We start from the raw sequence: 18,045 nt of genomic DNA on the forward strand, positions 1-18,045 counted from the left end.
TGGAACTTAACCAACCCTTCACATGTCCAAACACCTTTGTTCAACATGAATCTAACTATCGGTTTTACCCTTCCAGGCTCAGAAACATGAAATTGACCACATTTAAAACTAGACCTTATTTCTAATGCTTACCAATATACATCCTAGGATATGGGACAAGTGCTGATAAGTGGGATTAGTGCGGGATTAGATATAGATATAGATATAGAACAGTACAGCACAGAACAGGCCCTTCGGCCCTCAATGTTGTGCCGAGCCATGATCACCCTACTCAAACCCACGTATCCACCCTATACCTGTAACCCAACAACCCCCCCTTAACCTTACTTTTATTAGGACACTACGGGCAATTTAGCATGGCCAATCCACCTAACCCGCACATCTTTGGACTGTGGGAGGAAACCGGAGCACCCGGAGGAAACCCACGCACACAGGGGGAGGACGTGCAGACTCCACACAGACAGTGACCCAGCCGGGAATCGAACCTGGGACCCTGGAGCTGTGAAGCATTTATGCTAACCACCATGCTACCCTGCTGCCCCTTAGTTATTACTGGTTATTAGTTATTACTGGTGCACACTCGATAGGAAGAAGGGCCTTTCCTGCCCTGTACGACTCTATGACTCTAAATCTAATTCCCTTAAAACTACCTTTGTTTTCCTCTCCAGGCTCAACAATTAAATTATGAAAACTGGTTCCATAAACTTGGGTTGCTGTATGAGCTAACTGAGGTGTTTAAAACAGTGAAGCGATTTGATAGGTATTATGACCAGACCCCAACAGGGGCCAGGATACTGGACAGAAACCCAATAGTTCATTTTAATGTTGGAAGACTGTGAGGAAAGGATACCTCGCTCAAGATGTGATTACACAAGAAATAGGAATATGGTATATTAAAACAAACTTTATTGCTAACACAGTATTAAAATCTTCCACATCACACCAGAAAATAGCTTACACACCCCATGAATGGAATACCCTTAACTGCTATCTTTATTCCCACTTAAACAACAAGGAAGAAAACTGTCTCGGCTCTCACTATTAAATATCACTGGCACCCAGGAATACTTGCTTTACGAAGATGTTCTTTGAGAAAGAGCGATCTCTTGCCACTGCTTTAAAGAAAAGATCTGACCCCTGTCAGGCCCATGCAGAAACTCTGGCCGTACATCTTCAGTAGACGTTTCTCCGCTTGTTTCAGCTCCCCCTTGTCCTCAGGCAAGTCTGCACTGCTTCAAAGGCCGTTAATCTCTTTTAACTGAACTGCGGGGAGAGCAAAACTGCTCAACGTCTGAACCCGGCCTCGTTCAGCTCAGTTGAACTGCCTTCTCAAAATGCCCGACGACTGGGCTCCACCCGGCAACGACATCAACTTGCCGAGCTGGAACCTAATTAATTCCGCAGGGAATCCCCTTGATCAAAACCAAATTCCATTCGCCCAAGCTTTTTAATTGCTCCCAAAGGGGCAGCACGGTGGCCTAGTGGTTAGCACAACCGCCTCACGGCGCTGAGGTCCCAGGTTCGATCCCGGCTCTGGGTCACTGTCCGTGTGGAGTTTGCACATTCTCCCCGTGTCTGCGTGGGTTTCGCCCCCACAACCCAAAAATGTGCAGAGTAGGTGGATTGGCCACGCTAAATTACCCCTTAATAGAAAAACATAATTGGGTAATCTAAAATTAAAAAAAAAAAAATTGCTCCCAAAGTATACTTGCCTTTCAAGTTGAGATACGTTAAAAACATGACCGCAGCAGTCTCTCACACACACACACACACAAACGAACCCAGGATTTTAACCCTTACTGTGGATGCTGAGGGAAATAAAACGTTCAGGGCTGAGATGGGTGGATTTTTGTTGGGTAGGGCTGTCTGAGGATATTAAGCAAAGGCGGGTAAACCGAGTTGATGAACCACGATCGAAGTGAAAGGCGGAACGGGCACAAGGGCCTGCTCCTGTCCTCCCCGGTCACCAGACGTTGCTTCAGTCTCCGAGACGCGGGTGAATGCAGGCTGCCTCGTTGATTTGACTCTGTAAAAACGCTGTTTCTTTTTCTCTTTCCCCTCCCCCCTGACGCAGAACAACGCGGACATAAATGCTAAGGACATGTTGAAGATGACGGCTCTGCACTGGGCGGTGGAACACGACCACCGCGAGGTGGTGGAGATTTTGTTAAAATATGGGGCCGACGTTCACGCTTTGAGCAAATTCGATAAAAACGCCTTCGACGTCGCCCTTGACAAGCACAACCCGGAACTGGTGGGAATATTGCAGGTAAGCAGGGAGACGCTTTTTTTAGTGACTCGGGTTCCGGAGTGATTGTGAATGTTATGGGAGCTGGGGGTTGCTATTTAGGGTTCCAATTTACCAGGAGGGTTTGTGGGGGTGAAGAGTAAGACGTTGTGGGTCAGACGGGAAGGGGCAAAACTTGGGTCTTCAGAGTGTCTTTCAGATCCTCGAGCTGCTGGGAGGCACTTCAAAACTTCAGTGTAAAACATCAGACGTCGCTCTGTGAGAGTGGCGATTGGAACACCATAGTGGCCCCCATGTTGGCGATGAAGAGAATCAGCCAAAGATCATGCCCCTATAATAATCTTTATTGTCACAAGTAGGCTTACATTAACACTGCAATAAAGTCAGGGCTGCACGGTGGCGCAGTGGGTTAGCACTGCAGCCTCACGGCGCCGAGGTCCCAGGTTCGATCCCGGCTCTGGGTCACTGTCCGTGTGGAGTTTGCACCTTCTCCCCGTGTTTGCGTGGGTTTCGCCCCCACAACCCAAAGATGTGCAGGCTAGGTGAATTGGCCACACTAAATTGCCCCTTAATTGGAAAAAAATGAATTGGGTACTCTAAATTTATTTTTTTTAAAACACTGCAATGAAGTTACTGTGAAAAGCCCCTAGTCACCACACTCCGGTGCCTGTTCGGGTACACTGAGGGAGAATTCAGAATGTCCAATTCACCTAACAAGCTCGTCTTTCGGGACTTGTGGGAGGAAACCGGAGCGCCCGGAGGAAACCCACGCAGACACGGGGAGAACGTGCAGACTCCGCACAGTCAGAGACCCAAGCCGGGAATCGAACCTGGGGCCCTGGAGCTGTGAAGCAACAGTGCTAACCACTGTGCTACCGTGCCACCCAATTGGCAGTCCAGCTGAGCTGGGAGATGACATTAACCGAGGCGTCACGGTCCGCTTTGACAGCCTCGTGGACACTTTCACTGATTGACCTAATCGAGGGAGAGTGGATTCGGTACTTCAGGGAAGCGGGGGGAGCTGCACCCTGGAAAGAAGTGGAGTAAACTGGAGGGGAAATAAATGGCTCCTTGAAGTGTGAGTCTTCAGTAGTGAGTCCTTTAGAATAGATATCAGCGAGTTCTATACTTACTGACTCTTGGTGTTTATCGTGACCGGTTGATGAGCATGTTATCCAGGTCAAACCCATTCCACCTAGCGAATAGAACCGACAACCGAATTGTGACCGACAATTGTTTACATACAAGGTTTCTTTTGGAAACGTTTCTATAAGCCGACAGTCATTATTCACTATTGACTTAAATTGGGAGGTGGATACACAGCGAGACCTTGCTGTCCTCGTGCATTAGTTGCTGAAAGTAAGCAGCTACAGCAGGCAGTAAAGAAGGCAAATGGTATGTTGGCCTTCATAGCGAGAGGATTTGAGTACAGGAATAGGGATATTTTACTGCAATTGTATATGGCATTGGTGAGGTCACAGCTGGAGTACTGTGTGCAGTTTTGGTGTCCTTATCTGAGGAAGGATGTTCTTGCTCTCGAGGGAGCGCAGCGAAGGTTTACCCGGCTGATTCCTGGGATGGCGGGACTGTCATATGAGGAGAGACTAAGTCAGTTAGGATTATATTCATTGGAGTCTAGAAGAGTGAGAGGGAGGGCGGCACATATCGCAGTGTTTAGCACTGGGACTGCGGCGCTGAGGACCCGGGTTCGAATCCCGGCTCTGGGTCACTGTGTTGCACGTTTTACTATGGGTGTAAAACGCATTTATTGGAGTGTATTAACACGCCTCCGTTTAAAGGCCGTGTGCTTAACACTGCTAGGCTCTATGTATGTATTTTCAGCTCGGGAGTCGCCAGGTGCCGTATCTAGACACCTCACAAATATTCCAAGGTCAGGTTCAAAGTAATAAAACGATACACCGATTAGTAAGTTCCAAACGATCAATATTTATTATACAATTATAATAATACGCATGCACACGCTAAGGGACTAAGCTATGACTAAACTAAGCGATCAGAATACTTAACTAAACAGGAACAGGCAAGGTCAGGGAGCGAGGCCTTCGTTCTGATCTTGGTCTGCAACCTTCAGAGAGCGTGCTGGTCACTGGGGGTCTAGAGAGCCTGGTTCGCGTAGCGAGCGTCGTATTGGCACTTACGGTTCGGCGGCTGGTGCTCAACGGCTGGAGTCAGGATACAGGTTGGAGTTCTTGGTCAAAGCTGGAGCACGAAACAACAGCTCAAGCCGGAGCACAAAACAACAGACAGGACCATGGGTGGGGGTCTATCTTTTATAGGGGTCCCCAATGTCCTTGCCTTTTCCTGGGCGGGCTTTACCTTCAGGTATCGATTGGATCGCTCCCAATCGATATCTTTTGAATTCCTCCAATGTGAGGGTCTTTCTCGATGGTGGGGGCGGTTTCTATAGTGGATACTTCTGGTGCCGCTCTGTCTGGACATCCACTTAAAGTATCTATTCAAACCCAAATGTTGCCATTGTGTGTGCCCAGATCTGGACTGCCTCATTAATATGCAAAGCGTTTTGCTATTAACACCTTTGGTTTGAGATCTTCCACCTGGCCAGAAACTAGTTTTGCTGCTTGCAGAATGCTAATGAGTGTTTGCAGGCTGCTGCCTTGGCTAAACTGCTTTTCCCTGCAGTCTTAGCAATTCTCCATTTTGTTTAGTTCAGTGTCCATTTTAGGTGGCTACAGTGGCTACAACTGTCCGTGTGGAGTCTGCACATTCTCCCCGTGTCTGCGTGGGTTTCGCCCCCACAACCCAAAGATGTGCCGGGTAGGTGGATTGGACACGCTAAATTGCCCTTTAATTGGAAAAATAATATTTGGGTATATTTAAAATAATATTTAAAAAAGAAGAGTGAGAGGGGATCTCATAGAAACGTATAAAATTCTACCCGGATTAGATAGGGTAGATTCAGAAAGAATGTTCCCGATGGTCGGGGGAGTCCAGAACTAGGGGGTCAAAGTTTGAGGATAAGGATTAAACCTTGTAGGACTGAGGTGAGGAGAAATTTCTTCACCCAGAGAGCGGTGAATCTGTGGAATTCGCGACCACAGAAAGTAGTTGAGGCCAAGCGTTGTGTAATTTCAAGAAGGAATTAGATAGAGCTCTTGGGGCTAAAGGGATCGAGGGATAATTGGGGGGGGGGTCAGGGTATTGAACTTGATGATCAGCCATGATCGTAACGAATGGCGGAGCAGGCTCGAAGGGCCGAATGGCCACTTCCTCCTGCTCCTGTTTTCATCTTTCTATGTAAATATGTGACCTGGCATTTTGACAACAGGAGGTTATAGAACAGCTGCGCACATTGAGAAGATTTTGAATGATATAGCCGTGTGCGGGGGGTGGGGGGAGCGCTGGGGCACTGGGTAGGTACAGTGTTTGTGGGTAACTGGATAATGTCCACTGTTACTTTAATATAATGATTTCCTGCAGGATAGATAATTGAGATGTACATTGCTGCAAATGTGCCCAATTGCCCGTCGCAGTGCAACCTGAGCCAGCCCATCGTTTGCACATTCTCTGTTTTCTGCCGGGATATTGGCGGAAATCTGATCTGCCAGGATTCAGTAACCTTGTTTAAAATGAACCTGGGAAGTTAATTAAGTTCATTAAAAAGACAGCGATTCGCGGACGCTCCCATGATCTCAAACGACTCTCATCATCCATCAAGGAGCCCCTCCAGCTTGCTCGAGATGTTCCGCTCGCTCCCTGTAAGTGTGTTTTCAAAAATAGCTCCCGAGTGCATTCTGTGGCCTCGGTATTGCAGCTCAGCAATTAGGCATAATAACTGAAGCGACATCGTAACATCTGCAGCCCAGCTGTGCCCTCGCTAACGTCACCATCCAGATTCCTGAGCCAGGTCTGGTAGACTTTGTTCAGCCTGTTAATGATCATGTGGATTCAATGAAACATTACTCTGAGCATTCACTTCAACGCTAAAGCGTCTTGAATTTCAGTTGTCACAAATGTTTCTTACCCTATTAACAGAAATTGAAGGGGGCTGGGGCTCTTTTCCCTAGAAAAGAGAAGACTGAGGGGGTGACCTGATGGAGGTCTTTAAAATTCCAATAGGGTTGGTTGGTTGGATGCAGGGACGATGTTTACACGATGTGTGTAGGGGTGGGGGAATTTGGAAGGGGACTGGGGTTTATTGATCTGGGTGAATGAGAAAACGGGAAGGGCTTCGAAACCTGTCCGTGACTGCAGGTTAGAACATAGAACAGTACAGCACAGAACAGGCCCTTCGGCCCTCGATGTTGTGCCGAGCCATGATCACCCTACTCAAACCCACGTATCCACCCTATACCCGTAACCCAACAACCCCCCCTTAACCTTACTTTTTAGGACACTACGGGCAATTTATCACGGCCAATCCACCCAACCCGCACATCTTTGGACTGTGGGAGGAAACCAGAGCACCCGGAGGAAACCCACGCACACACGGGGAGGACGTGCAGACTCCGCACAGACAGTGACCCAGCCGGGAATCGAACCTGGGACCCTGGAGCTGCGAAGCATTGATGCTAACCACCATGCTACCGTGCTGCCCCGTTATTGGAGGCAACCACGGCGCCGCAACGGGTTAGCACTGCTGCTTCACACCTCCAGGGACCCGGGTTCGATTCCCGTCTGTGCGGCGTCTGCACGTTCTCCCCGTACCTGCGTGGGTTCCCTCCGGGTGCTCCGGTTTCCTCCCACAGGTCAAAGATGTGCAGGTTAGGTGGATTGGCCGTGCTAAATTGTCCCTTAGTGTCCAAAGATGTGCAGGTTAGGTGGATTGGCCGTGCTAAATTGTCCCTTAGTGTCCAAAGATGCACAGGTTAGGTGGATTGGCCGTGCTAAATTGTCCCTTAGTGTCCAAAGATGTGCGGGTTAGGTGGATTGCCAATGCTAAATTGTCCCTTAGTGTCCAAAGATTTACAGGTTAGGTGGATTGGCCATGCTAAATTGTCCCTTAGTGTCCAAAGATTTACAGGTTAGGTGGATTGGCCATGCTAAATTGTCCCTTAGTGTCCAAAAGGTTAGGTGAGGTCACGGGGATAGGGTGGAGACATGGGCTTAAGAGGAGTGCTCTTTCTAAGGGCGGGTGCAGACTCGATGGGCCGAATGGCCTCCTTCTGCACTGTTGGGGTTCTATAACCTTTAGAAAGTTGAGGGTTGACCTAATCGAGGGCTTTGATTTGATGGGCGTAAACCCATGGGTCTCCTACGTGCGATCCAGGCAGTCCTGGGGTGACAACGCAAACCCTGTCATAAGTTGGTAAGTCGGAAACGATTTGCCCGCAATGTTACGGTGGGGAGGCGGTGGCAGAGTGGCACTGTCGCTAGACCCAGGATAATGACCTGGGGTCCCGGGTTTGAATCCCACCACAGTAGGCGATGGAATAAAATATCTGGAATGCAAAAGTCTTAAACCATTGTCGAAACCCATCTGGTTCACTGATGTTGTAAAGGTGAGGTCTGCTTGTAGTCAATAACAAATCTCAGGCGACGTTTCTTTACCCAGATTGTGGTGAGAGTGTTGGAATTGCTACCATACAATGAGGTTGAGGCAGATAGCAATTTAAGGAGAAGCTAGATAAGCACTAGGGGGGAGGGGAGAAAGGAATTGAAGGGCGTGCTAGTAGGTTGGGTGAAGGAGGACAGGAGGAGGCTCATGTGGAGAGTAAACAGTGGAATGGACTGAAGGGCCTGTTTCTGTGCTTGAAAAAACCATGTAATATTTTAGTACCATAGAATCCCTCCAGTGCAGAAGGAGGCCATTCGGCCCATTGAGTGTGCGGCAGCCCTCTGAAAGAACAACCCTACCTAGGCCCACCCCCACCCTATCCCCTCACCTTAACCTGTTCATCCCTGGACACTAAGGACAATTTAGCACGGCCAATCCACCTAACCTGCACATCTTTGGACTGTGGGAGGAAATTCGGAGCACCCGGAGGAAACCCACGCACACACCGGGAGGATGTGCAGACTCCGCACAGACAGTGACCCAGGTCCTCTGCCGCTGCTAACCACTATGCCGTCCACGTATATTAGAAGCTTTGCTTTTGGCTCTTGTGAGGAATGCTGGTGCTGAGGTGGATACTCTCTGTGTCGGCGCCCAGCATTTCCTGAAGCTTGGCATGTTCCAGTTTTGAGTCACAGAATCGTTACAGCCCAGAAGGAGGCCATTCGGGCCATCGTGAATTCACCGGCCCTCCGAATCAGCAATGCCCTGGGGTTCCTTTCTGCCGCCCTCTCTCCCTGTCGACCTGCGCATTCTTCCTTTTCGGACGACAGTCCCTTTCTGAACGTTTCAATTGAACCTGCCGCGCATTCCAAACCCTAACCACTCGCTGTGATTATTTTTTTTTTAAAAAGCCCTTCCTCGCATTGCTTTTGCTGATTAATTTCAATCTGGGCCTTCTCGTTCTCGATCCTTTGGCTGGCCGCTGAGAACAGTTTGTCCCTGTGCGCTCTGTCCGCACCCCTCATGATTTCGAACATCTCTATCCCATCTCCCAAGGAAAACATTCCTAACTTCTCCAATCTGTAACTGACGTCCCTCGCCCCTGGAACGTAACATAACATAAAATCAAACAGGGTGACAAATAGAACATAGAACAGTACAGCACAGAACAGGCCCTTCGGCCCTTGATGTTGTGCCGAGCCATGATCACCCTACTCAAACCCACGTATCCACCCTATACCCGTAACCCAATAACCCCCCCCTTAACCTTACTTTTATTAGGACACTACGGGCAATTTAGCATGGCCAATCCACCTAACCCGCACATCTTTGGACTGTGGGAGGAAACCGGAGCACCCGGAGGAAACCCACGCAGACACGTGCGGACTCCGCACAGACAGTGACCCAAGCCGGGAATCGAACCTGGGACCCTGGAGCTGTGAAGCATTTATGCTAACCACCATGCTACCGTGTTGCCCCCGTTACAGCCCGTTAATTTCTTGCATATAAAGTGACATCACAATCAAAAGAGTATTTAAATGATGTAAAGTTGGATCAAAGTGTCTCGGTATTCGCCATCCTGTTAAGGGGCCTGGATTGCTCAACATGCCGCCTTGCAACCCCGGAGGTGTTGACCCTGTTTGAGTACCTTGCCGGCAGCGCCCCCCCCCCTCCTTCCGCCCTGTAAATGATTCACTTTGTGCCGTTCGCAGGAAGCCATGCAGAACCAAGTGAACACCAACCCAGAGAGGACGAATTCGGGCGCTGTCGCCACGCCTCAGTTCATCATTTCACCCGCGGGGGTAATGAACCTCGCGGGGCTGGTCTCGTCAACGTCAACCAAAACAACCTCAGGTGTGTATATCGGAGCGGGGTGGGGGGGCTTCTCTCAAAAGGGGCTGATGGAGAAAAGATGCTGTCGCTGGATTCCGCAACGGGGCAATCGTGGGTTTATTACCGCTCGGCGGCGGGTGGACTGATTGCGTCACCCTCCTCCTTGCGATTGCTATCGGTAGGTCTGCGTTGCCTGTGCCGAGTTAGCCGGTGTCAAGCGTTTGGCGTCGCTGGTCTACTCGGTGCTGCTTGCCAGGTAGAAGAATTGACGAGGGTAACCTCGCCCTCGGGACTTTGCCAGCAGATCCTTCCCGTCTCGCCCTGGATTTACCTTCATACTGCGTGTCCGTTTTCAAAAGACAGCCTGTGCAAACACTTCCAGGACAGGTTAAGCAACAGTTCGATGCTGAGTAATCTTCCCCCCCACCCCGCCCTGTTGCACCGGTACGGTAGGTACAGACCGTTAAGACGATCCAAGCCAGCTGGTGAAACCCAAACCAAGACAGCAGGGTAGCATGGTGGTTAGCATAAATGCTTCACAGCTCCAGGGTCCCAGGTTCGATTCCCGGCTGGGTCACTGTCTGTGTGGAGTCTGCACGTCCTCCCCCTGTGTGCGTGGGTTTCCTCCGGGTGCTCCGGTTTCCTCCCACAGTCCAAAGATGTGCGGGTTAGGTGGATTGGCCATGCTAAATTGCCCGTAGTGTCCTAATAAAAGTAAGGTTAAGGGGGGGGTTGTTGGGTTACGGGTATAGGGTGGATACGTGGGTTTGAGTAGGGTGATCATGGCTCGGCACAACATTGAGGGCCGAAGGGCCTGTTCTATGCTGTACTGTTCTATGTTCTAAGACACGGAGGTGCCCTCCAAATCAACCCAGTGTCCCAGCTGTCCCTGACTTCTATGTCCGTTTGAAAATCAATAAACAAGAGATAAACTCAGGAGAGGGGCACGTGATCAAAAGGCAATTAATACCGTCACCCCTTTATCGTAGCTGTCACATTGTAGTTGACCCCACCCCGGCCAGCTTCTGAAATATTCGGCTGCAGTGCCCTCCCACGCGGTCAAAGGAACATTGTTCGGATTGGCGGATTCCTGGGGTGCTAACCGGCAGCGGTGGCTGAGCCGAGTACCGCCCAAACACACTGGCTTTCCGGTAGGAGCCGATCTGTGTGCGTTTTGGCCCTTCCATCCTCGTCGCCACTCGTACTCTGCCAATGGGGGGCCGTCTCCATTGCCGCCCATCGTGAGATCACCTAGCTGGGCAGAGATCAAGGTGCCTGAGACCCTTCTGTGACCTTGTGAACCACCGCAGTGCTCCAGGGAGAGAGGAAGGGGAGGCCATAACCAATGTTTCCTTTTTAACGGGAGTGCTTATATTCTTGTCACTTGTGGCACCTATCCTCTTTAATGGAATGTCACTCGCATCAACAGGATGGAAGGACAATTGCTTGTTTATACTGGTTCGGATGCAAGTCACTGAACTGTGTTTTCCACTGAAAAATGGCCTTGATTTCCAAAGGTATTGGCCTGTGTAATAATGTTATTGAATCGCCGAGTGACCCTGGTTGCGAATTACAAAGAACAAAGAAAATGACAGCACAGGAACAGGCCCTTCGGCCCTCCCAACCTGCGCTAATCCAAATCCTTTATCTAAACCTGTCTCCTATTTTACAAGGTCTACTTCCCTCTGTTGCCACCCATTCATATACCTGTCTAGATGCTTCTTAAATGACACTATCGTGCCCGCCTCTACCACCTCTGCTGGTAAAGCGTTCCAGGCACCCACCACCCTCTGCGTAAAAAACTTTCCACACATATCTCCCTTAAACCTTCCCCCTCTCACCTTGAAATCGTGACCCCTTGTAACTGACACCCCCACTCTTGGGAAAAGCTTGTTGCTATCCACCCTGTCCATACCTCTCATAATTTTGTAGACCTCAATCAGGTCCCCCCTCAACCTCCGTCTTTCCAACGAAAACAATCCTAATCTACTCAACCTTTCTTCATAGCTAGCACCCTCCATACCAGGCAACATCCTGGTGAACCTCCTCTGCACCCTCTCCAAGGCATCCACATCCTTCTGGTAATGTGGCGACCAGAACTGCACGCAGTATTCCAAATGTGGCCGAACCAAAGTCCTATACAACTGTAACATGACCTGCCAACTCTTGTAAATCAAGACCCCGTCCGATGAAGGCAAGCATGCTGTATGCCTTCTTGACCACTCTATCAACCTGCGTTGCCACCTTCAGGGTACAATGGACCTGAACTCCCAAATCTCTCTGCACATCAATTTTCCCCAAGACCCTTCCATTGACCATATAGTCCGCTCTTGAATTTGATCTTCCAAAATGCATCACCTTGCATTTGCCTGGATTGAACTCCATCTGCCATTTCTCTGCCCAACTCTCCAATCTATCTATATTTTGTTGTATTCTCTGACAGTCCTCCTCGCTATCTGCAACTCCACCAATCTTAGTATAATCTGCGAACTTGCTAATCAGACCACCTATACCTTCCTCCAGGTCATTTATGTAGATCACAAACAACAGTGGTCCTTGCTCGGATCCCTGTGGAACACCACTAGTCACCTTTCCCCATTTTGAGACACTCCCTTCCACTACTCTCTGTCTCCTGTTGCCCAGCCAGTTCTTTATCCATCTAGCTAGTACACCCTGAACCCCATACGACTTCACTTTTTCCATCAACCTGCCATGGGAAACCTTATCAAACGCCTTACTAAAGTCCATGTATACAACATCTACAGCCCTTCCCTCATCAATTAACTGTCACTTCCTCAAAGAATTCTATTAGGTTTGTAAGACATGAACTTCCCTGCACAAAACCATGCTGCCTATCACTGATAAGTCTATTTTCTTCCAGATGTGAATAGATCCTATCCCTCAGTATCTTCTCCAACAGTTTGCCTACCACTGACGTCAAGTTCACAGGTCTATAATTCCCTGGATTATCCCTGCTACCCTTCTAAAACAAAGGGACAACATTAGCAATTCTCCAGTCCTCCAGGACCTCACCCGTGCTCAAGGATGCTGCAAAGATATCTGTTAAGGCCCCAGCTATTTCGACCCTCGCTTCCCTCAGTAACCTGGGATAGATCCCATCCGGTCCTGGGGACTTGTCCACTTTTTTTTGTTTTTTTTTGTTTTTTGTAAATTTAGAGTACCCAATTATTTTTTCCAATTAAGGGGCAATTTAGTGTGGCCAATCCACCTATCCTGCACATCTTTTGGGTTGTGGGGGCGAAACCCACGCAGACACGGGAAGAATGTGCAAACTCCACACGGACAGTGACCCAGGGCCGGGATTCGAACCCGGGTCCTCCGCGCCGTAGGCAACAATGCTAACCACTGTGCCACCGTGCTGCCCCGACTTGTCCACTTTAATGTCTTTTTGTAATGTAATTGTAAGAGAGAATTTGTGCGCATGTGTGTGGAAGTGTGTGTCTGCCTTGACATTCACAGAGGTTTCAGGAACTCCCCCAGCGATAGCCGGGGCCAAATCACTTTCTCCAAGCCATGCAGATCCGCAAGGTCCCAGAAATTGTGCAATTTACAATGCCATTCGGCCCATCGAGTCTGCACCGGCCCTTAAGAAAGAGCACCCCACTTAAGCCCACATCTCCACCCTATCCCCGTAACCCAGCAAACCCACCTAACCTTCTTGGACACTAAGGGGCAATTTAGCACGGCCAATCCATCTAACCTGCACATCTTTGGACTGTGGGAGGAAACCGGAGGAGGAAACCCACGCAGACACGGGGAGGACGTGCAGACTCCGCACAGTCAGTGACCCAAGCCGGGAATCGAACCTGGGACCCTGGAGCTGTGAAGCAACTGTGCTAACCACTATGCTACCGTGCAGCCCCGTAAACGCCCTCCACAGGTTGGGGCAGCATCTGTAGAGAGAAGGAGAATGAAACCTTGTTAATGTTTCCCCTCTGTGTGAGTGTGTGTGTGTGCAGAGGACACTCGCGTTGCTGATAAATAACTTATCGCATCTACCTTAAAGTGTGCCGCTCACAACGGATTGCTTATTGGGCTCGGTGTTCCTCACTGTGGCTACCGTGAAGTGTTGAGTCAAATGCGGGACAGCTCGTTTGTTGTGCAGTGGAGAATGTTTTGACGAGCAGGCGGTGAGGTAACCTTTGGTCCTTTCAAAAGGGCGTTCCAGCGGAGGGCAGAGTGCCGGGCAGCTTAGTCCCTTCCCCACAAACGCCACCCTCGTCCTTGAGAGTTGCAGCCAGGAATCCCATCCCTGTCGCTGCTCCACCTGAGCTGCTGGCTCAGTTCGGACTCCCAATCAAATCTGTCGCCTCCAGTGGCTCTGTGTCCCCACCCCCCCCCAAAAAAAATCCCGAAGAACGAATGGAGCCTGAATCACATCCTTTTCAAAGACTCAAAAAGGGTCAGTCCCCAGAATGAGAAATAACTGGCGTTGCCTCGTCATTTGTGACTTTTTAAAAAAAAAGTCTGTTCACCGTGACATAATTTTGAGACGTGGCAAGCACTGGCGTTGCAGCGATTCTCTCCAGCTCCCTGTGACCCGTCAGTAATGCGAGCACTGTGTATTTGCCGGGCACGGTCAAACCTCTCGTGTTTTCTTCTGAATCTGAATCCCCCTTGATTTCCCATCCTTAGATGCTCGTGTCTGTTTCTTTGGTGTTGAGTCTAATCCCTCGTTGCCTCTGCAGGTGAATCTGGTGTATCCACAGTGCAGTATGGTAACTCTACAACCTCAGTACTGGCTACGCTGGCTGCTTTAGCTGAAGCTTCAGGGCCACTATCAAATTCACCCAGATCTGCAGGTAATTTCCACAAATGTATCGTAAAGTGTGCCAATTTCCTGGCACCTTTTAAAAATTATATATTCTCTGCCCCAGCTTGGCTGCCTCAATGGGCGCAAGCGTATAGTTCAAATGCACGTCAGAACAGGAATAGGCCCATGGAGCCTGCTCCGCTGTTCGATTCGATCATGGCTAGTCATCTACCTCAGCCCCGCTTTCCCGCACTGTCTCCACATCTCTGCATGTCATCAGTCTCCAGAAATCTCTGGATTTCGCGGCCTTTGAACTTGATCCCACCGCCCTCTTGGGACAGAGAATCCCAAAGATTCACCACCCCTCCCGAGGGAAGAATTTCCTTCCCCGCCTCCCTCTTCAAACAAGGCCTGCCCCTAACCCCCCGAGATTGTGTCCCCCCCTGAGTTTAGCCTCATCGGCCAGCGGGAGGAATGTATCGCCTACGTCTACCCCTGACGCCGCCCGTGTGAATTTTGTAAATTGCAATGAGGTCACCCCCCTCTCGTTCTTCGAAAACTCAATCTTCCTCCACCTCGCCTCGTGGGAAAATCCTGCCATCCTCGGGGTTAACCCGGTGAGCCTCCATTGCACTCCCGCCGTGGCAGATGCGTCCTTCGATAAGGGGTTCCGAAGCTCTGCGCCTGTGGCCCAGGTGAGGTCTCACCAAGTCTGCAAAATTCCCGCGGGCTATCTTTATCCCTGTACTCCAATCCCCCTTGCGATGAGGGCCAACCTACCGTTTGCCTTCCTTATTGCTTGCTGCCTCTGTGTGCTGCCTTTTACTGACTCCTGCACAAGGACTTTCCCAACCCCCCTCCAATTGAGAAATGAGAGTAACCTTTTTTAAAAATTTTAAGTGAATACTTCACGCTCATCCGCGTCATAGTGACGGCACTGGAAGAGTTCAAGTGTTGACTTAACGGCTCCTTTGCGTCTAAAAGGAACAATGTGGAAGCATTGGAAAAGTTGCAAAGAAGATTTACCAGGATGCTGCTTGGATTGGAGGGTAGGTCTTATGAGGAAAGGTTGTGAGGGAGCTCGGGCTTTTCTCTTTGGAGCGGAGGAGGGTGAGAGGCGACTTAATAGAGGTTTATAAGATGATGAGGGGGATAGATAGAGTGGACGTTCAGAGACACGGGTGGATGTAGCTGTTACAAGGGGGCATAACTATAAGGTTCAGGGTGGGAGATATAGGAGGGATGTCCGAGGTAGGTTCTTTACTCAGAGAGTGGTTAGGGTGTGGAATGGACTGCCTGCTGTGATAGTGGAGTCGGACACATTAGGAACTTTCAAGCGGTTATTGGATAGGCGCATGGAGCCCACCAGAACGACAGGGAGTGGGATAGCTTGGTCTTGGTTTCGGACAATGCTCGGCACAACATCGAGGGCCGAAGGTTCTGTTCTGTGCTGTACTGTTCTATGTTCCAAAACAAAGCAGCTGTGCTGTATCAACATGGAAGCAAAATACTGTGGGTCCCAGAAATCTGACATTAAAAACAGCCACTGCTGGGAAAGCCCGTCAGACCTGTGGAGGGAGAGACAGGGTAAATGTTTGGAGTCCGCATGACTCCTCAGAGGAGGAACTCTCAAGAAGAGCCATACGGAGTGAGAGTCGGAGCTCGAGGGGGGGGGGGGAAGAAGAGAGAGCAAGGAGGAGCCGAGGGGAGGAGTGCGTCGCCGAGGACATACCTGCCATTAAGCTACAAAGCGCAGGTGGAGAGATCTTTGAGGTGGATGTGGTAATAGCAAAGCAATCCATCACCATCAAAACCACGTTTAAAGGTACGGAAGGAGTATCAATGGTGTGAACATAGAACAGTACAGCACAGAACAGGCCCTTCGGCGCTCGATGTTCTGCCGAGCAATGATCACCCTACTCAAACCCACGTATCCACCCTATACCCGTAACCCAACAACCCCCCCCCCACTTAACCTTACTTTTTAGGACACTAAGGGCAATTTAGCATGGCCAATCCACCTAACCCGCACATCTTTGGACTGTGGGAGGAAACCGGAGCACCCGAAGGAAACCCACGCAGACACGGGGAGAACGTGCAGACTCCGCACAGACAGTGACCCAAGCCGGGAATCGAACCTGGGACCCTGGAGCTGTGAAGCATTTATGCTAACCACCATGCTACCGTGCTGCCCCTAAGAGAAATGATCTAGCGGGAAACGCGTGTGCGGCTCAATGGAAAATCACTGCTTGCACAATTTAATAATAACTCATAGCCTCTGTGACTTTGAGTTAGTGTCAAAGGGTGGGGCAGTGGGTTAGCCCTGCTGCCTCACGGCGCCGAGGTCCCAGGTTCAATCCCGGCCCTCCGTGTGGAGTTTGCACATTCTCCCCGTGTCTGCGTGGGTTTCGCCCCCACAACCCAAAGATGTGCTGGGTGGGTGGATTGGCCACGCTAAATTGCCCCTTCATTGGAAAAAATGAATTGGGTACTCTAAAATTTTTTTTTTAAAGAAATATAGTGTCAAGATAACCATGCATAAACATTTGTGATAGCGTTAGTTTTGAGCTTAATGCTTGCTTCATGAAAGCCTATTCATTTTTTAGTGTGTTGAACCGTAACTAGCGTATTTATTACTTTGCCGTGTCTCGAGTTTTTTCTTTTCACTGCTCACGAGAATGAAAGGTGTATAAAGAAGTCCACCTGGCAGCAGTTATGATTTGAAACTTTTTAAGGGCAGCACGGTGGCACAATAGTTAGCGTTGCTGCCTCACGGCGCTGAGGACCCGGGTTCGAATCCCGCCCCTGGATCACTGTCCGTGTGCAGTTTGCACATTCTCCCCGTGTTTGCGTGGGTTTCGCCCCCACAACCCAAAAGATGTGCAGGGTGGGTGGATTGGCCAGGCTAAATTGTCCCTTAATTGGAAATAAATAAATAAATTATTGGGTACTCTAAATTAAAAAAAAAAAAATGATTTGAAACTTTTTAAAAGTATCTTTGTAATTAAAGTTAACTTTTTTATTGTGAAAACAAAAAAGAAGAGCCATACGGATTTGAAATGTCGGGCCTCAACTTCCGAGCTCCCCAGTGTCCGCCATAGCGTGGACCCCGAAGATGCGCTGGAGCAAACCTCTTGAAACATGACGGATAAGGGTTTGCATGGCAAATGCCCAGAAGCGCTTAAATCCTTTCGGCAATCTTCCCGCGCTGGGAACCAATGTTGAAGTGCAATTTAAATCGCGAACTTGGGATGGTTCTGCCGGGGTTACACCAATAGTTACTCCAGCGAAGTTAGTAGAACTAAAGCCTCTTCTAACTTCTGAGTATCTATTGTAAATATCCACGTCCTCGGAGCGTTAGCCGGGGCCCCACGACTGCCATACATCACCATCTCCCACTGAATTTCATAGAATTTACAGTGCAGAAGGAGGCCATTCGGCCCATCGAGTCTGCACCGGCTCCTGGAAAGAGCACCCTACCCAAGGTCAACACCTCCACCCGATCCCCATAACCCAGTAACCCCACCCAACACTAAGGGCAATTTCGGACACTAAGGGCAATTTATCATGGCCAATCCACCTAACCTGCACATCTTTGGACTGTGGGAGGAAACCGGAGCACCCGGAGGAAACCCACGCACAGACAGTGACCCAAGCCGGAATCGAACCTGGGACCCTGGAGCTGTGAAGCAATTGTGCTATCCACAATGCTAC

At 49.7% G+C, this 18,045-nt stretch overlaps 1 protein-coding gene across 2 annotated transcripts in view; it reads left to right on the plus strand.

Annotated features, from left to right (window-relative positions):
• The window catches only part of LOC119958653 (GA-binding protein subunit beta-1-like), a 40,213-nt gene that overhangs the window by 6,462 nt on the left and 15,706 nt on the right, over nucleotides 1-18,045 (plus strand). Inside the window, exons 4-6 of one of the 2 annotated variants that reach the window (XM_038787194.1) lie at nucleotides 2,075-2,269; nucleotides 9,437-9,578; nucleotides 14,267-14,380. In XM_038787194.1, coding sequence (XP_038643122.1) covers nucleotides 2,075-2,269; nucleotides 9,437-9,578; nucleotides 14,267-14,380 — 451 coding nt within the window. The remainder of the gene's footprint in view (nucleotides 1-2,074; nucleotides 2,270-9,436; nucleotides 9,579-14,266; nucleotides 14,381-18,045) is intronic. The other variant, XM_038787195.1, reaches the window with a different exon arrangement.

The sequence above is a fragment of the Scyliorhinus canicula genome, chromosome 30 (assembly GCF_902713615.1).
Source record: "Scyliorhinus canicula chromosome 30, sScyCan1.1, whole genome shotgun sequence".
NCBI lineage: Eukaryota > Metazoa > Chordata > Chondrichthyes > Carcharhiniformes > Scyliorhinidae > Scyliorhinus > Scyliorhinus canicula.